The sequence below is a fragment of the Microtus oregoni genome, unplaced genomic scaffold (assembly GCF_018167655.1).
Source record: "Microtus oregoni isolate MIOR12 unplaced genomic scaffold, Mior012 000028F_ref0000031, whole genome shotgun sequence".
NCBI lineage: Eukaryota > Metazoa > Chordata > Mammalia > Rodentia > Cricetidae > Microtus > Microtus oregoni.
In genome coordinates this window covers 10,506,106-10,525,237 of record NW_024543087.1, presented here as the reverse complement: position 1 = coordinate 10,525,237, position 19,132 = coordinate 10,506,106, and the positions used below count along the sequence as shown (strand labels likewise).

Here is a 19,132-nt window from a genome sequence, read left to right as displayed (position 1 = left end):
CTTGGACAGGAAGTTTTCAAAAGAAGAAAAACAAAATGTCTAAGAAATGTCTCAAAAAATATTTATCATCCCTAGTAATTAGGGAAATGGAAATCAAAACAATTTCTAGATTTCATCTTACCCCAGTTTATATGGAGATGAGTGTCGAGAATTCTCAGGAAACTAAAAATAGATGTACCATATGACCCAACAGTACCACTCTTTGGCTTATGCCCAAAAGGACTTGACGTACTCCACAGATAGTTGCTCGGTCATGTTCATTGCTGCTGTGTTCACAGGAGCTAGGAAATGAAAACAACCTAAATACCATTCAGATGACAAATGGGTAATGAAAATGGGACACATAAACACTGTGGGATACTATTCGGTTGTAAAGAAAAATAGTGAAACCATGAACTTTGCTGATAAATGGATGAAAATAGAAAAGATCATTTTGAGTGAAGTGACCCAGTTCCAGAAGAACAAATGTCTCATCAGAGGTTCCTAGATTTAGGTCTTCAAGTGTGAGTACATACACTGGAGTGATTGCTGAAAACGGGAAAGAAAGGGATCATTGTTACAGTTGAAGCTGGGCAGGTAGTGGATCAACAAAGAGGGAAATAGCAGAGCCCAGCTCATCTGATGGGGGAAAAGGAAAAATGTGTTGGGGTTGTAACTAGGGGTGGATGGGGGGATAACTACAGAAGTAGGGGAGAAGGGGTAAAATAGCAGTAAGGATGTCTGGGAAAAGTCACAGGAATCACAGTCTACCTCAAAAAGCCTATAATACACATTGAAGTTACATATAAATATTTATATATAGTTTAAATGAAATTCTCTCACCTGGGCTGACAGTACTTCATCTAAGAGCCAAGACCATCTAACAAAAACTTTAACACCAGGAATCAGAATCCCTGTTTTGAATTGTTGGTCAGGTTGTTCAAGATACTCCCAAAATATTACAGTCTATTGCTGTTGCCCTTGTTTGCTTTAATTTGTGTGTGTGTGTGTGTGTGTGTGTGTGTGTGTTCTGAGACAGGGTTTCTCTGTGTAACCAATGTGGCTGTTCTAGAGTTTGATTTTGTAGACCAGACTGACCTCAAACTCACAGAGATCCACCTGCCTTTGCCTCCCTCGGATTAAAGGCATGCACCACCTAATTAAATACTTTTTGAAAGAGGGTATACAGATAGCTATGAACACATAAAATGATGCTGAATATTATTTAGCTGTAAGAAATTCTGATCAAAACTACATATCTCAAAACAAAACAAAGCTACATACCTCTTCACCCCACCATAGGTAACAAAGAATAAAAGGATGAAACTTTCATGGGAACATAAAATAATAAAGCAATTGGGAAAACAGTTTATAACTCTTTTGAATGTCAGTCATAGAGCTATCACATGACCCAGCAAGTTCTACTCATAGGTATACAAGTGATAGAAAAACATGTCTCTACAAAGACCTCTATGGAAGTGCTCCTGACAGCATTAGTCATAGTCACAAAACCATGGAAACACCTCCCATCCACAGGTATATCAACTAATGAGTGGATATTCAAGTGCAGTATATCCATCCAGTGGAATAGAAAGAACCCAGTCATCAAAAGGTCTGCATTATGATTCCATTTGAATTAAATGACCAGATATGGTATTTCATAGGTCTATAACAATAGGAAATAGATTAATGATTACCTAGGAATGGAGAGGAGAGAGAAAATAGGAAAGGAACAATTATCGCTAATGGATATGTGGGTGTTTGTTGGGATGCTAAAAATGTCAAAATTGTGATACTGGTTGTATCACTCGGGATATACTATAAACCACTGAGTTGTACATTTCATCTTCTTTCATGGTGGCGCTGGAGCTCAGTCCCAAGGCTTCACACATGCTCCATAAATATTCTACGGCAGAGCTACATCTCAGCTCTGAAAAGCACACTTCAATGCCATGAGTTGTATGATATTTCAAGTCTCACTCAATAAAGCCCAAAGCAGATGACTCTGAACACCTAACCTTAATTTACTATTCTTAACTTGGAACCTGGGACTGCACTTCAGTTAGAGATGCTTTTTCTAGGTCTGTCTCCCTCAGTGTGTAAATCATTGACTTCCTAAGAAGTGTTGCATTCTTTTGGACAGCCTGTCTTTGCTGTGTTTTCCTTCTGCTCAGTTTGTTCCTCTCATCCCCACACAATTACTCAAAAGGGCCTAGAGTCTTCTTTTCCATTTCCGTTAGATTATATATGAAAGCTGTTCTCTTAGGAATGAGTTCTGGGGGACTTGAGAGAAGGCTCAGTGGCTGAAAGCACTGACTGTTAATACAGAGGACCTGGGTTCAGTTCCCAACACCCACATGGCAGCTCACAACTGTCTGTAACTCCAGTTCCAGGGGATCCAGCACTGTCACACAGACATACAGGCAAAGCACCAATGCTCATAGAATGAAAAAAGAATGAGTTTCTGTCAGGTATAGTGGCCTATGCCTTTAATCTCATCATCCAGAAGGCAGAAACAGGTGGATCTTTGTGAGTTTGAGGCCAGCCTGGCCTATATAGAGGGAGTGCCAGGCCAGCTGTGGCTTCATAGTGACACCTTTCTCTCAAAAATTGTATTTCTAAAATGTGTTTGAAGTTTAATGATGGGGGTTGGAATCTTCAGTGAAGTCTGTGTAGAAAACTATGCTGTGCTTTGATTCATTTGTTTGCTTTAAAGATGTAAAGTTTATCTTTAATAATGTTTGAGCAGGAGATTAAATACTTTTTAATAAATACCGGTTGCATTGCAGTTCCCTGTGAACACTGGTTAAGGAGAATGGAAGGAAGGGAGGCCTAGGAGACACTAGGATAGTCTAGGAGGAAAGTGAGAACTGACAGCAGCTTCCTGCCCAGCCTAGTCTAGACCTTTGGACGCTGCCCTTTCTCCTGTTCCTTCTTCATCACTTCTTACCATTCCTGTTAATATTCGGCTGTCTCAGTTGCTTCCTCTTCTTAGTCATGCTACTTGTATCTCTTCCATGCTTCGTGTTTTTGCCTCATTTTAATTCCATGCTAGCCCCTTTCTGAACTTTCTGTTTGTTGTTAGTTGGAGACAGGCTGGATTCTTCTGCCCACATTTGTTTTGGACTCACCTAATAGCTGTTGCTCACATGGAGTCCCTGCTCCTCCTGCCTCTCAAGTGCTAGAATTACCAGCATGTGCTCACCATCCCCCTCCTCTCTTCCCCCCTCCCTGGCTCATTCTAAGCTATCTATCTTAAATTCCCTACTCCCATTTTCCTAAGTATTGGTCTTAGGCTTTTTTATCTTTTAGTGTTGCCAAGGGAACCAAGGTCTTCATGTAGTCTCATGTTTCTCATAGCCTTATACTGCTTCTCCTCACCCCACCCAAACAGCTTTTCTAAGTCCTTTCTTTTCTGTCCCTGGCTCACCTGGACTTGTTCTGAGGTGTCAGCTTCCAGTTTCTGTGCTCCCTTGCATCTCATGCCCACATCTTACCTTCTTAATCTCCTCAACCCCATGAAAGATACTGTGTTGTAGGATGAAGCAGCTTGTGTCTTTTCTCTGATGTTACATTCATAGTTATTCTTATTGGATTAGTTAGGGTTGGAGGTAAGATTAAGGTTTAGAAATTGCTTCATAAGGAATCCCTAAGAACTTTTTAGCTAAATATATTCATATATATATAGATATATTTTTTCCTTTTATATGTGTTTTGCCTGCATGCCATGTGCATGTAGTACCTGTGAAGGTCAAAGGACATTGGATTTCCTGGTACTGAATTGACAGCTAATTGTGTGCTGTTATGTGGGTGCTGGGAATCAAATTCTGGCTTCTGGAATAACAGCCAGTGCTCTTAACCTCTGAGCCATCATCTCTCCAGCCCCTTTTCTTTTTCTTTTCTATTCTTTTCTGATTTTTCTTTCTTTTTTAACAACTGAAATATATTTAGTACTTTAAAAAATCGTTTGTTTATTTGAAATGCTCTGTGTAGCCCTGGCTGGCCTGGAACTCATTCTGTAAAACAGGCTAGCCTTGAACTCAGGTCCTTCTTCTGCTTCTTGATTAAAGGCATGTACCACTACCGCCTGGCTAGTTGTTCTTATTAAAGTTAGGCATTGGCATTTTTTAAGTAAGAAATTATAAGATGTGGACCAAGACTTAATGGGATGTTTTAGGAAATAAAATTGTGAAAGGAATGCAAGAATAAACCAAAGAGAAACATTTAGCAGAGAAAGCCATGGAACAGTGGCCCTCTTTCCCTAGAGCAGTTTCTCCCTCTTTCCCTAGAGCAGTTTCTCTCTTTCTGTAGAGCAGTTTCTCTCTCTTTCCCTAGAGCAGTTTCTCTCTCTTTTCGTAGAGCAGTTTTTTCTCTCTTTCCCTAGAGCAGTGGTTCTCTTTCTCTCTGTAGAGCAGTGGCCCTCTCTTTCCTTCACAAATATATGTCATGAGTTGAAGAGTAAGTCATAGAACGGTAGACTGGAAAGTTAAAGGAAAAGCAAACTGTAGTGAAACAGTGTCAGCAAGATCCAGTTTTATCCCAAAGGAAGATCTATGTAAATATAAATATTCCACATAAGTAAATTCTCTGCATGGTCAGAATATGTGCTGATACTTTTTCTTTCTCCTTGCTACGTTCCTCACTTTGTTATGTAATAAATGCACATTACTTTTCTAGTAAGAAATGTGTATGTGTGGTTTTTGTTTGTTTAAAAAAAAAGCATTAGCAGATGTGTGGAAAGAGTAATTTAATTACCCTGAATATAAATTTAGTGGAATTGGTGTTGTGGGAGTTAGGGAATGTCAGAAGAAGCCTCGCTGCAGCCCTGCTCACCTCACTGTACCTGCCTTTCTTCATCTTGTATTTGCCTTCCATCTCCTTAGCATGATTTTCACAAGCTTTTGAACGATGTCTGAATGGATTGGTTACAAGGATAGGACTAGAAAGCTTTTTGCAGGCTTGGAGAAATAGTTTTGATGGAGTTGCTTTGTGTGAAAGTTGTCTTTTTCATTGACTTTTCTACATATGTAGACTCAGACCTGTAGTTGGCATCTAATGAAAAGAGCAAGGTTTGTGTCTTGAGTCAGCTGTAGGAGAGTTGTATAGATAGAACAAATCCCTAGGCTCTTTTTCCTAAGAGAGATGGTAAAGGAAATTGTTTCTGTTCATCTCTATGTAAAAACAATTTATTCTTTATTCCCAGATTAGAAATGATACTTGCCAAATTTGATGAAGTACAAAATTCGGGCGGTATGATTTTGAGTGTCTGCAAAGGTAAGAGTAATTAAGTTCTTCCAGCTCTTAAACACTTCTGAGATGACTTAGTCAAGTGTTCAACACTAAGTGTGTTTTCAACCCAAATATGCATCTTTAATTTTAAAAGCGTTGATTTTGTAGCTTGTAAACTACAGGCTGTAACAGTGGACTCTTATCCTGGATCACCTTCTCTGAAGTCTGGGCTTGCGAAGATTTCATAATGGGACTGTAGTATAAAGGGATAGTGTTTCTGGCTTTGCTTTTTGTCTTCATATTTAAAAGTTGATAACCCTCTTGTGCTTTGTTCCATTGTGTGAAATGTCTCCTTCAGTTGGAGTAATTAGTTTATCTTGCTGTCTTTAGTAGAAATTGTGGGGTCAATTGGCTTTCACCAGTGTACAGATTCTAAGTGACAATATTAGAGAAGAAACAGCAGGAATTTTGCCGTAGTAATTATCTTTGCTTAAGTAGAGTAATTCAGGGAGGTTTGGAATTAGTGTCTGTATCCACAGCTAAGTTGACATTTGATTTTGTGATTCCTTCCTTTTTCAATAATGTTGATAAATTGTGTTTTGTCTTACTGAGCAGCATCTACCTAGACTGTATTCATTTGTAAAAAAATGTATTTCGTTACCAAAGGATTTTTTCCCCCTCAAGTGGGAAAGCAGCTTCACATCACTATATGGGTTAGCTTGACAGAGTAAATGATATTGGAGAAAAACTTTGTTTTATGAATTTAAAGTCATACAATAGGAAAACTAATTCAAAACATAATTTAGGCTTTTTTCTCTGTTCACTTGAGGTTGGGCTAAGTTGTGTTTCGGGGAGTTGGGTGGTGTGACAACTAGGTGTTACGGAGATCATGCGTACCTTAATCTAAACTTAGGTCCCAACCACACAGTGACTTCATTGCTTCCAGTTCTCACTCAGACAGCTGTTTCTCACATTTCCCTCTGAATAGAAGGTGTTTAAGAACTGCATTTGTCTAGTAGTTGACGTAGTTGGTATCAGTAGAAACCAGAGCATCAGGACAAGGAAGAGTTATTAAATGTTTTTAACTTGGGTTTTCCCAGCACTCCTTATGTTCCACATTATTTGGTTATAGCTGAGGAAAGTCTATGGTATTATAAATTAAAGGAGCCACTGTTGGAATGTGGGTCATTTTGGAAGCGTGATTGCTGTTGTCTTTGAGATTTTTCCTGCTACTTTCAGAAGGGGAACTTTTTTGTTTTTTGTTCCTTCCTTGTTTTTTCCCCCTTCTTTTTTTCTCTCTGTAAATACAGCAGTTTGAGGTTAGAATCTGACATTTATTTTTCTTGGAGGGGAGTCCCAAAGATTGTCTTTGAAATTGTGTTGTAAATATTGCAAGTCTAGTTGAATATGAGAGTTAAAATTACCTACACATACTGAATATAGTAGATACACATATTGAATACAGGAGATAGTTGAGAATTTCTGTTATTATTTCAGTTATTTTGAGACAGTGTTTCTCTGTAGCTTTGACTGTCCTGGAACACACACAGATTCAGGAACCACACATCACATGCTTGTGATGACCACTTCTGTACTAAACATGGACAGATTGGGGAGCATATTATTACCTCAGCAATGTGGAACAATAACTGCTTTATATTGCATTTGTTCTGATTACTCTAGAAATGGTTCAAGCAATGAAAGAACATGTCTAGGTTATCTCAAATACACATCATTTTATATAGAAAGACTTGAGCATTCTTAGGTTCCTGGAACCAATCTCTTGTTGTTACAGAGGAATAACTGTATTATGTTGTCATTGAAAAATACCTTTATGAATTAGTTAGCAACAGAGGAAACTAGCAGAAGGAAGCCCATTTGTCATTTTGGCAAGCGTTAGGGTCCAAGCTCCATCTCCTTTGATTTATTCTGTCATTGATCCAGTCCAGCAAAATCTTTGCTGATGATAGTTCCAGCTGTTTATACTTTATACTCTGCTTTTGGTAGCCTGTGCTCTTGATGACATTGCTGTTTGGATGCCTGATAGGCATTTCAGGGTTATCATATCCAAAAACAACCCTGCTGGTGTTCTGGTTCATGTGTTCCTGTTCTCTACCACATGCCTTCTACCTCTCTCTGCTCCTCCTCCTCCCTGCCTCTTTCCCCCCACTTCCCTGCCTCACTTCTTTTCCCTTGATCCCTTAAAGGGTCTCACATGGCCCTACTGGCCTCTAACTATTTATAGCAGAGGAATGGCCTTGGACTTCTGATCCTCCTGCCTCTACCTTGCAAATGCTAGAATTAATAGACATGTGCTGCCCACGCCTGACTCTATTTCTCTTTTTAATCCTTAAATCTGTTTCTGCTTCAGTTACCCATTTCAGTTAGTTGTACCACGAAAGTCAAACTTGACTTATGTCCTGTTTGCTTGTTTTTTCCCTCATCACTATGAGTACTTTAGATCCCCTTTAGTGTTTCCCTGGACCACTACAGGAAACTTATGTTCCATGTCAAATACATGCATACTGTGGTAACAGTGCTGCAGAAAATACAGGTATTCCTTGTTCATTAAATTTGCATTCTCCCTGAAGACCCTGATGCCAAGTAGGAGATCATTAAATGAAAAAAAAATATTTTCTCTAATATTAACAAGGAAAATTATGATGCCTTTTATTATAACTTAGGATACTTGAATAATTTTTATGTCCACTAAAATATATTATTGTTGACTCTTGGAGAAGTCCACCCCCATGCTTTCAAATGTGTCTTTCTTCCCAAGAAACTCTTTTTATATACTAATACTCATGCTTAAAATCTATATTTAAAACGTCTTTAAAGATCCCAATTCTGCTTCATTCATTCTGTTCACCGGATGAAACTGGTCTGCCATCCCAGCTGCTTGTTGGGCTGAGGGAGCATGAGTGCAAGTTCTGGACTTGTCTGAGAAGTTGAACGCAGGATGAGGGTTGGGACTAGAACTCAGTGAGAATAGTCACCTATATACAGAGCTATCAGTTCAGTCCGCAGTAGTGCTAAAACAATCGTTAATTGAGCAATGAGAATATTTTTGTAGGCCACAATAGGAAGATCAGTAGTTTGTATGAAAAGTAATTTAATGAAAATTCATCTCTTTTTTTATTTCTGTACTTTTTTTAGCCCCAGAGTTTTTGGGCCCTTGTTCTGTTTTATCACATCCTCAAACTATAAAGTTATAGAGAACAAAACATTTTAGAGTAGAATAAATGCACACTGTGAAGATATGTGGAAGTGGGCCATTTGCACAATAGGATCGTGACCCTTGAAGATGCTACCTCTTCTTTCCCACATGATGTCCCTACCCAAGGGAAATTAATCTTGGGTTCTTCAGATATGGTGTGAGTTTTAAGTGTGTTCCGCATGGTCATCTGTGACCAGAAACTTATGGCAAATTATACTGTTTTATGTCTTTGCCTGAGACTGTAGTAATGGAGTAGCACATCTTACAGTATAGTGGCTTAGAGTTTTTGTGGTGCAAAATATAAACAGGAAGACTCGGGGGATTTGATGTAAAGGTATAACCTTTGTAAGAGTCATATGGGTAGTTATTATGTGAAGACTATAGAATACCAAAACTATAAATAATTCAGTGATGTTAATCCAGCCTCTCTCGAGAAATGACATATTTCAGTTGAGACCTGATAACCAGTCAAGGAATAATTAATTGTAAGAAAAACACTTTGACCAGAAGAAAATAGTGACTATGAAAGCCCAGAGATGAGGGCTGGAGAGATGGCTCAGCTGTTAAAGGCTAATCTCACAACCAAAGATGAAACCCCAGAGGTGAACAGGACTTGGTTATTTGAAGAATACAGACCAGGGCTGCTTGGAGCCCAGTCAGGGAGAGGAGACAGTGTCTGAGGTTGTATCGGCGTAAATAAATGCAAGGCTGATATTAAAGAATATACACAGCTTTAATGTTTAAATAAACTTACAGAACCGAGGTTCTGCTTAACCCTACATGAGGTGTATTGAACAAGTGAGCAAATTTTTGATAGGTCCTAGAGGTAGGATCCCATAAGAATTTTGGTCTTAAGAAGAGAGGGCCATGCACAGGGTGACGGTTCAGAGGAAGCCTGTTTCTGTTGCTCTTGTCGTGGGTCCGGGTGCACAGCTGTACGTTATGCTTCTGTCTCTGGTTTCTTTCATAATTGTCGTCGCAGTGCTCTTGATTGAAGCTCTGATTAAATTCTTTGACTCTAGTTTTAAAAGTACTATTTGAGCAGAGTTAAGAACACGAAATTAAATCATCAGATTTGACCGTATGTCATTTGGTTCAGGAAACTGTGAGAAATGCACTTTTGTTTTTCCTGAGGATTTTAAGAAGCTTGACTTTAATTTTCATATTATAAAAGCAATATGGTAAAGTCCCTAAGTGCAGCAGAATTAGCTTCACTATTAGAAGGAAATTGGAATTAAAGCTAAGCATATTGTGGCTGGAAGGAGCCAACACCAGCCCAGATGAAAAGACTACAAGTTGTGATCTCTGTGACTGTGGTGGGGCCTGGTGTCGGCTTGGAGCTTTCTAGACAATCTCCTCCGCTAACAGAGATGTAAACACCAACAGTATTGGTGGCTGCAGCTGTTTCTTTTTCCCTTTCATTGTGAAAACACTGTGTATAATTTGTCTGATGTGCTTGTAGGACCAAGTTCAGTTTGGCTTATAATCACGGTACAGTAATTTCCAGTTTCTCTGTTTTGAGACCATTGCCAGGAGGGGAATTATTTACCTTAGAGGCTGGCAATAAAGTAAAGCATAGGAGCTAGGCTTTCGGCTGTAAAATTATCTTGGTATTCAGCTTATATGAGTCAGTACCGTAACTTCAGCTAGTTTTGTATATTTTCATAGCATGTTCTTTGGTGGCGAATGTAGAAGCTCTTTTCTTACATTCATTTAAAAACATATCTCTGTGTGACCATGAGCCCCAGTGCCTTCTCAGAGCTCGATAATGTAGTGATGGCTGTGCAGCCTGGAGAGAGGGTGCTTAGCTCCCCTGCAGCTGCGCACTGGCTAGTTCTGTCTCCACCAGAAGCAAGCTTTGTTCCGTGTGGCCCTGCTGTCCGTGCACAGAGCTGCCTTTGATGGGCTGTCTTTGACGTGATTTGTTTACAGCAGCCAGAATGCTTCCTGCATAATGAGAGCAGTTAATCATGGAAACTGGGCAATTCCTGTTTGTGCACTTCTAGCAGTCTTCTGTTGTAAATATTAAAAGGTAATGACAAAAGGATGAAAACCTTTTTTAAAAGGCGCAAACCAGCTAATCCATCAGATCATGTGATTGCTACTGATTATATGGATATCTTTAGGGAAGCAGAAAATGATTGCTGAACACATGCCTTGTGTTTTGATGATTGCATTAAAAGTCCCCCAGTGGGATGACATTTATTGGCTCCTAGAGCTTTTCTTAGATTAAATTTCAGACATCCGGTACAAGGAGAAACATCACAACGTGTATCTAACAGCATATGTGCAGTTAAAGAATAATTTTGATCAAGCCCTGCTAGGCTTTGCTAAAAAAACGAGGATTTTCAGCAAGACCCCAGACTTTTATTTTGAAGTGGAGTAGCAGCTGTTGGCTATTGCGGTGCAGAGCTGCAGCGCGGCCTGGGTCACACAGTGCTCCCGGTGCCTGTAGGCTGCAGGCCGAGCCCAGTGGCGCAGGCACTGAGCTACACTTATTTTGCTGTGATATTTGACCTCTTGATTTGAAAGAACTCCCTGGACTATCTGAATGGCTATGGGAGATGGTGAGTATGATTTATTTTCCTTGTTGTGCTGTGTTAGACACTTGGTTTTAAGGGGATGATTGTTTGCTATACAAGAAATACATTTCTCCCTAAAGAATGAAGGACATCTCTGTGTTTGTGTGCTGTCAGGTATTTATGCATGCATGTGTCTTTTTTTCACTTGATGTGTCAGTGTGGGGTCTGGCAAACAGAAAGTGAAATTTACCTTGCAACCAAGCACGGCTTCTTTAGTCTGGTATTGGGTATGAAGGGGTAGTGGAAGGGTCAGGAAATGTGTACAGAAGCTCTGGAGGGAGAACATGGCCTTCAGAGCAATGGCAGATTTAGGCAGGGAGGCTTGATTAGCTAGCTTGACATTTTTCCTATTGTATTTGACAGAATTGGAATTCTGTGGTAATAAAATACTTAAGAGTAGCAAAATGGCTTGCTATGGATACTACATTAATTAGTGTGCTTGTGGTTTGTCAGGGTAGTAAACATTCTTTAAGAAATTTATATAGGACATGATTTAGTCACAATTGCCTTTATTGGTGTTTTGGTAAGAATAATTTTAAAAACACCTATTTCTATAGTGTTTTATACTTTTCAAAGGCACTTTGATATACTTTATATATATTACTCCTCAGGTACAAATGACTAGTGAAGTGCACAGACATTTGGTGTTTCCATTTCACAGATTAGGAAACTGAGAACTGCTGAAAGGTGTGTTCCAGGTCCAGGCACAGACAGCAAACTAGGCTGAATCTACAACCCCAGATGTACATCTGCTATTGTCCTTCATAGCACTGAATATTTGAGCCTGCCTATTATTAGGATGCTTAGAGGTATGTTTCATAATCACTCGGAGTGCGTACAGAGGAAGTGTAAGGCTTCTACAGTGTTTTGGGGTGTGTGTGTGTGTGTGTGTGTGTGTGTGTGTGTGTGTGTTCTTAAGGACCCCTTGCTTGGATTTGTAGTTTTTAAGTCTTAATATTGTCAGACTTCCTGTGACGATCATGACCTCTGTCCTCTGAGAGTTGGTCCTCTGGTGCTATTATGAATGGGTTGCAAACTCACCAAGTTGCTGTTATTGATAGTCATTTAAAGTATTTATGTATATTTAAATGCATTTAAATAAAAGTGTGATAGTAGATTTTTACACATTGTTATGATTCTGAGAATTTATGTAACTTTTATATGACCTTATATAAATAAGTTAGATATACTTTATTTATTTTTAAGTAAAGAACATCAAATTTATTTCTCATAAGCTTAAGAGCATTGCCAAGTTTCTTTTCATAGGAAGATAAGACAGAACAAAAATGTTTAATTTTTAGGCAGCTAAATGTTGCATTTGCTTTGGATCATCTAGATTTTATTTAATTTTTTAATCCCATCCTTGTATGTTTACTTATTGGTTTTTGTTTTCCAAATAATATATTCAGACAGTTAAGGAATGTATTGATTTTCTTTTTAATGCAAAGTAATGACCTCTTGTAAGGCTTAGAGGGTAGCCTTCCAACTAATTCTCTTCCTTAAAATAGTAACACTTTTATTGGATTAAAATATACCTTTAAAAAACCCTTAAAAGTCTGAATAATAAAGCCACGTGTATCTGAGCAGACTGTCAAGATGAGTAGTCTTAATGTTTGGTATGGTTACTCTGCATGTAAGTGCACTGCACTATTCCTAACCTATTTGTTCATTTAAAATTTTAACTATGGACTTAGTATATAAATAGCATCTTTTTAAAATTGAAATGATGATCATAATGCAAAAATCCCTTAAACTTTATACTTTATATGATGCTTTTTCATACTTTTTATTGTACTTTAAACATAAATTTTGTGTTGATTGCTATTTATTTGCTTTAGGGGTGGGGACTAGTGGGGATGGACCCCAGGCCTCACTTACTCTGGACAGTTATTTTACCACCGTGCTGCATCCCCTGAAAGCAGTTATTCTGAATATATTTTCGGCATTTGCTTTGTCTGCTCAATAACACATGAAGTGTTTTAATACCATGCTGTCATGTGTTACTCTGTCTCATTTGTTTAAACTGTTGCATAGCCTTCCTGTGTGTGTGTGTGTGTGTGTGTGTGTCATATAACCATTTCATGTTCTGTGAAAGTTTACATTTTTACCATATATGATTTTTCCTAAACTGTTCTGGAAAAGCCGTTTGTGTGAATACTGATGTGTGCATTTTTAAAAATATAGTGTAAATAGCATTTTAGGACTAAAAATTTCACTTTAAGTTGTTTTAGCTATAACTTTACTCCAAAAATACTTAATTATGTACATTTTCATCAGTAATGCCTGCTAACCAAACATTCTTTCCAGTATTATTAGTAGTTTAAATATAATTTGCCAATCATATGAGTGAAAAGTATCTTTGACATTGTCAAACTTGCCTGCTTTCTGATGACACTGGTCATCTTGATATGACGTGTGTGTGTGTGTGTTCTGAGTATTGCTTCTTGGCTTACTTTGTGCAGGTCTCTCTACCTTTGCATGTAGACGTGGAGGCCAGAGGTTAATGCTGATGTCTTCTTCCTTTGTTCTCGCTTATTTTCTGAGACGGAATTTCTCACTGAACCTGGAGCTTACTGTTTGAGCTGGGCTAACTGACCAGCAAGCCCCTAGGATGTGCCTGTTGCATCCATCGGGGATAGGAAGGAGGTTTTAGATACGGGTTGGTGTATTTGCAGTAAGAACTTACTGAACCAACTGAGCCGTCTTTCCAGTTCACCTTTTGACATCTTTAGCCAAACTTTTTATTTGTTTACAACTGATCTGTAGGTATTTCAGTTATGTCATTGGCAGTTTTATTTATTTCAAAGTCAGCTCACACTCCGCTCTCATATTGCTTAGTGAGTCCTTGGGGGTCCTGGGGTGGCTTAATGCTTGGTGAGTTCTTGAGGGTGGCTTTTAGATGCTTTTAACTTCAGTTGTTTCATTCTTATTCCAAAGCATAAAGCCAAACATCGGAGTAATTGTGTAATATTATGCTCTCAGCAGTCAGATCAGAGAGGGTTAATTAAAAACCTGTAGGATTATTATGTGGTGCTGAGGCTTGCAGTCTGCCCTAGAAGCATGATAAAGGAATTTGGCCTTTTGTTGTTCCTGCAGAGTTGCTGGAAAGAAATACGGTTTTGTTATAAATGGTCTGTTCCTAAATTTTTAACATTTCGATACAGTCTACTCAAAAACTAATTTTTTAAAAGTATATGCAACTGGACCAAGCAAGGAGGCAAACTCTTTTAATCCCAGCATTTAGGGAGAAACAGGGAGAGCTTTGTGAGCTCAAGGCCAGCTTGGTTTATATAGTGAGTTCTAAGCCACCTAGGGCTGCATAGTGAGATCCTACCTTTAAAAAAAAACCATGAAATTTTAGGGACCACCCTTCTGTGAGATCCTTTTGCTCCTAGGACCACTTTAGACTCATCTAAACTTAAAGAGGAGTGGACCACTAGCAAGAAACTCATGCTGAGAAGACCCCTTTCCATGCTCCTCAACAGTTTTTATGACGCACTAGGATTGTATGATGTAAATCAGAACAAAATCTGCTTTTTCACTTGCTGATGTAAGGACAATATTTTCTACTAAAATCAATGATGGGATGAAAAAAAAAAGAAGAAGAAAAAAGAAGCATGTGAAGAGAAGTAAATTACAAGGAACAAAAGAATAGGTATTATTGAGAATCATGAAAGCCAGCAGTGCACGTAACAGTCCAAGAAGAGATGCTACTTCAGGAAGTATTCAAAAGCCAGAAGAGACTGATGGCCACTTGAAACAGTCAGACGTTTCTCTTATTCATCTGATTGAATTTTCCATCTTATCAAAACCCTTAAAGCATGGCATTAGAATTCATGTAAGGCAGAAGACAGTAAGTAGCCGTCACTAAGATTGAAACTAGCCAGTGGCTAAAAATAAAGGAACCTTCCAGTAGCCACTGCTGGCCTTAGCCAGCCACCTCTGGTACAGCTTTGTGAGGTACCTTCCAGCAGACTGAGGCAGAATCAGACTTCCTGAGGCAGTCCCATTTACCTGCTGGCTGCAAATTGTTGGGTACCAGTAGCAACATATTTTCAAACCTGATATCGGTAATGAATTGTCCTCTTTAAAGGTTTACAGCTTTTCTTTGTTCTTTTAGAATATTACGGTTCAATGTTCTTAACAGCTGCTGCCTTGAAAATTTAAGTGACAAATTTCTGTACAATTTCTAACTTATGAACCTCGTTTATATTTATCTTTGTGTATTTCATGACATATTTAATTTTATTGATGACAGGTATGGTTCAAATTGTCATTATCTCTTGATTGGATCATTGAAGGTCTTGAATCTTTAAAGATAATTTTCAGGGGGGAAAAAAGATAACTTTCAGCTGGGCGTGGTGGCACATGCCTTTAATTCCAGAACTTGGAGGCAGAGATAGGCGAATCTCTGTGACTTTGAAGCCAGCCTCATCTACAAGAGCTAGTTCCAGGACAGCAAGACTGTTACACAGAGAAACCCTGTCTCAAAAAACAAAACAAAACAAAAAAGAAAAAGATAACTTTCCTCCTACTATTCAAAGGGGAACCCCCCCAGCAAAATCTTTAAATGTATTTTAAGTTGTTTACTGATATCTTCTAAGTTTCATCTTCTAATAATTTTACTGAATATTTATTTTCAAGCTAAAGACAAGTTAAAAAAAATTTTTTTTTTGAGACAGTGTTCTTTGTGTAGCTTTGGCTACCCTGGAACTAGCTCTGTAGACCAGGCTGGCCTCCAACTCACAGTAATCTGCCTGCCTCTGCTTCCTGAGTTCTGGGATTAAAGGTCTGTGCTACCACTGCCTGTTTAAATTTTTTTTTCCAGCTTTTATTTCTGAAGATTTTTGCTTTCTATTGTATGATAATAATAATATAGTTATTATAGACAGATATATATGTTTATGTGTAGGTTGTGCATGGTTGTGAGGCATTTAGGTGTGCATGCTTTATTGTGACATGACCAGAGATCACTGCTACGTGTCTTCCTCTGTTGGTCTCCACCTTACTTTTCTGTCACTGAATTTGGAACTCACTGTTTTGGGTAGGCTGACCTGCCAGCTCCAGAGCTACCTCTCTCTACCTGGGTTATTGAAGCTGCCACCATATCCAGCTGTGTACATGGCTCCTGGGGGTTTGAACTCAGGTCCTCATTCTTGTACACAAAGTACTTTTCCACTGAATGTTTCTCCCCAACTTTCTCTTCTGTTATTTTTTCTTTTTATTATGTCTCATCCCTTTGTTTGCGTCTGCCTCTCTTCAAGGAATAGTTGTTCCTAGTTATAAGCTGGAAGGATTAGGTTGTTCCACTGTGTCTTTAGTGCGTTTTGTTTCATCTTTCTCTTTCCTGTGTATCCTGAGAAACATCATTTTATCAGGCAAACCTTTAACCTTGGCAAACAAAAGTTTAAGTGGTTCCAAGAACTTGCATTTTCTTTTTCCAGTAGTTTCTTTTTCAAAAGGTGTGTGTGCAGGTGTCTGGTTTATCTGTCTCTGTGTGTCTGTTTTTATAAATACACCCTACACATTCGTGCAAGCTGTGTGTGCACTACCTGTAGGTGTGGAGATTCTGAGTTGAGGGTTTTAAGGATGAAACCATCCCATAGATTTTCAGTTGCTCCTTGTATTCCTTTCTGTCATAGGCATTGCCACTTCTCTGTCATTCTGCAAGGTGGATAATTTTTAAGCTGTGGCAGTTAGATTCTTGGGATTCTGGTTTGTAGCTAGACACAAAGAAATAATCCCAACACCTGGAGGTTGAGGCAGGAGGATTGCCATTAATTCAAAGCCAGCATGTACTATAAAGCAAGACCCTATCTGGGGGTGAGGGGAAAAAAGTCCACGTTGCAACTTTGATAAAGTGTTCTTCCCCAGTGGTCATCCATCCCTGTTACTGGCATCTTGTAAGAATGTGCTGACATTCTTTAAGGGTTTACCCCACTTATTTTGCTCTTTGCTTCCATGTTCACTCTTACATTGTGGCTTATAGTATTGGGTTCTATCGTATGGGTGTTGAAAATAAAGTGATTTAAATTATAATTTTTAATGATTTCAGTGTTTAGATCTCAGTTGCTTTATAAATTTTTTTCCAGTTTTTTACACTAGGATTCAAGTTAGGTTCCCCACTATTATTGGCTAATACATCTCTTATCAGCAATAGAGATGATCTCTCTTTTTGGCTTTTACTTGGCATCTGTCAGGTAAATATCTTCCTTTCTATACCTTGGTAATTGCATTATAGTAGTACTTTTGTTGATTATTTTGTTTAATCTTTTGTTTCTGTGTTTGGCTTCCTGGAAGTCTCATGTAGCTGAGAATGATCTTGAAATCCTGACCCTCCTGCCTCTTCCTAAGTGCTGGGATTTCAGGCATGTACCATCACACCTGTATCTCTATCCACTGTATTTCTTTTGTTGTTGTTGTTGTTGTTATTGTTTTCAAGACAAGGTTTCTCTGTAGCTTCCGTGCCTGTCTTGGAGTAGACCAGGCTGGCCTTGAACTCACAGAGATCCACCTGCCTCTGCCTCTACTCTATTTCTTTAAAATGCTTCAAATGGCTTGATCAAAACCGAGTCTTATTTGGGTGTTTTGTTGATAAAGATTTTTCAAGAGTGCTGTTTTGTTTGACTGTGGTAGTCTGAATGAAAATGTCCCCCATATAGTCATATGTTTTAATGTTTGGTCCCTAGTTTTTGGAACTGTTTTGGGAAGGATTAAGAGGTACAGTACCAGATCCAGATTTGGGTTTCTGTCAGAAGACGCACAATATCTGGCTGTCTTTGTGTTATTAGTATTAAGCAATGTATTTAGTCATTGACTAGATCTGTCCTTTATATAGGTCGCTTTGTGTTTATCATTTCAATATCCTTTGATCCAATTTTTTTGTAGGGTATACACTGTCTATCTTGTGGTTTGAAAGGAGGTAAAGAATATAAACAATGGAATAAGTAAAGCAGTTGTTCCAGTACTATGGACAGGGTGGTAAAAGTCTGGCTTTAGATTAGGAGTGGCAGCAGAAGTAACAAGAAATAGTTGGGCTTCCAATACTACTGAGAGTTACATAGGACAACAACTGTTGGTAGATGGTGGATGTGGGCATGGGAGAATGCATAGGGTGTGTTCCCACATTTTGGGCTTGAGTAGCAGAGATAATGATGTCGTTTATCACACGGGTATGGGGAGACTTTAAAATAGTGTTGGTGTAGTCATTTGTGTTAAACTGAAGATGCCTCTGACATCTCCATAGAGGATGATTTCCTCAGGGAACAGGTCACAGATAGTGGTCGTATGGGTTTGGAACTCACAAGATATTCTAGGCCAGAGGTGAGCACTGGAAATTTCTCAACATTTCAAGAATACTTAGCATGGAGAATAGATGAAACACTTTAGAAAAGTTGTGGAATAGAGAGAAGACTTTGACAGGATGGCTGGGTTAAATAGGAAGTGCAACCAGAAAGGACTTAGGAGGGGGACCTGTGGGGCCAGACAGAAAAGAGGAGATAGAGCATTCTGTGCATTTCCTTAAACATGAGTGGTGGTTGTAAGATTTCTTGTTTACTAACCTGTTGATAATTTAGCTATTAATTAAGGACTATGCTCATTGGTCTTCACTGGCTCTTAAGAATATAATAGCCCAGAAACCCAATGTCCTATTGCTTGTTGTTTTAATTAGAATAAGGAAGGATATAGCTTCAAGTGAAAGAGGAACTGTGGTATGAGAAACTAGTTAGTAAGAAGTAGAGTGCATTTCTTGTGTGTAAATCCCTAGTATTAGGGTTCTTACTGAACTAATTGTTTTCTTGAAAAAAACCTGCACAAAATTAATACTGTGAGACCTGTGTGTGGGTTTGGCTTGCTCTTTTTGCCCTGTGAGATGGAACAACTTTTTGTGTTTTATGTGTATCTTAGACACAATTACTTTGGATTACATGTATCCTAAACATGATGTAGAAAGTGTAAAAAACTTGTGAAATTGTGACCTGCCTTCAATTAGAAGAAAAGAAAAAAATGGTGCACATGTATGTATGGGTTTGTTTAAAGTTACAGGAACTCATAGTCCTGGGAAAACAGGGGTCATGGGGTACACCTGTAATTCCAGGATGTAGGAGATAGAGGCAGGAAGATT

At 38.7% G+C, this 19,132-nt stretch overlaps 1 protein-coding gene across 33 annotated transcripts in view; it reads left to right on the top strand.

The window, feature by feature from the left end:
* Clasp2 (cytoplasmic linker associated protein 2) overlaps positions 1 to 19,132 on the top strand; it is a 199,298-nt gene that overhangs the window by 37,510 nt on the left and 142,656 nt on the right. For 32 of the 33 annotated variants that reach the window (XM_041677050.1, XM_041677054.1, XM_041677052.1 and 29 more), the window contains one exon: positions 5,183 to 5,253. In XM_041677050.1, coding sequence (XP_041532984.1) covers positions 5,183 to 5,253 — 71 coding nt within the window. Of the gene's footprint in view, positions 1 to 5,182; positions 5,254 to 10,300; positions 10,993 to 19,132 lie in introns of those variants that run through there. The other variant, XM_041677056.1, reaches the window with a different exon arrangement.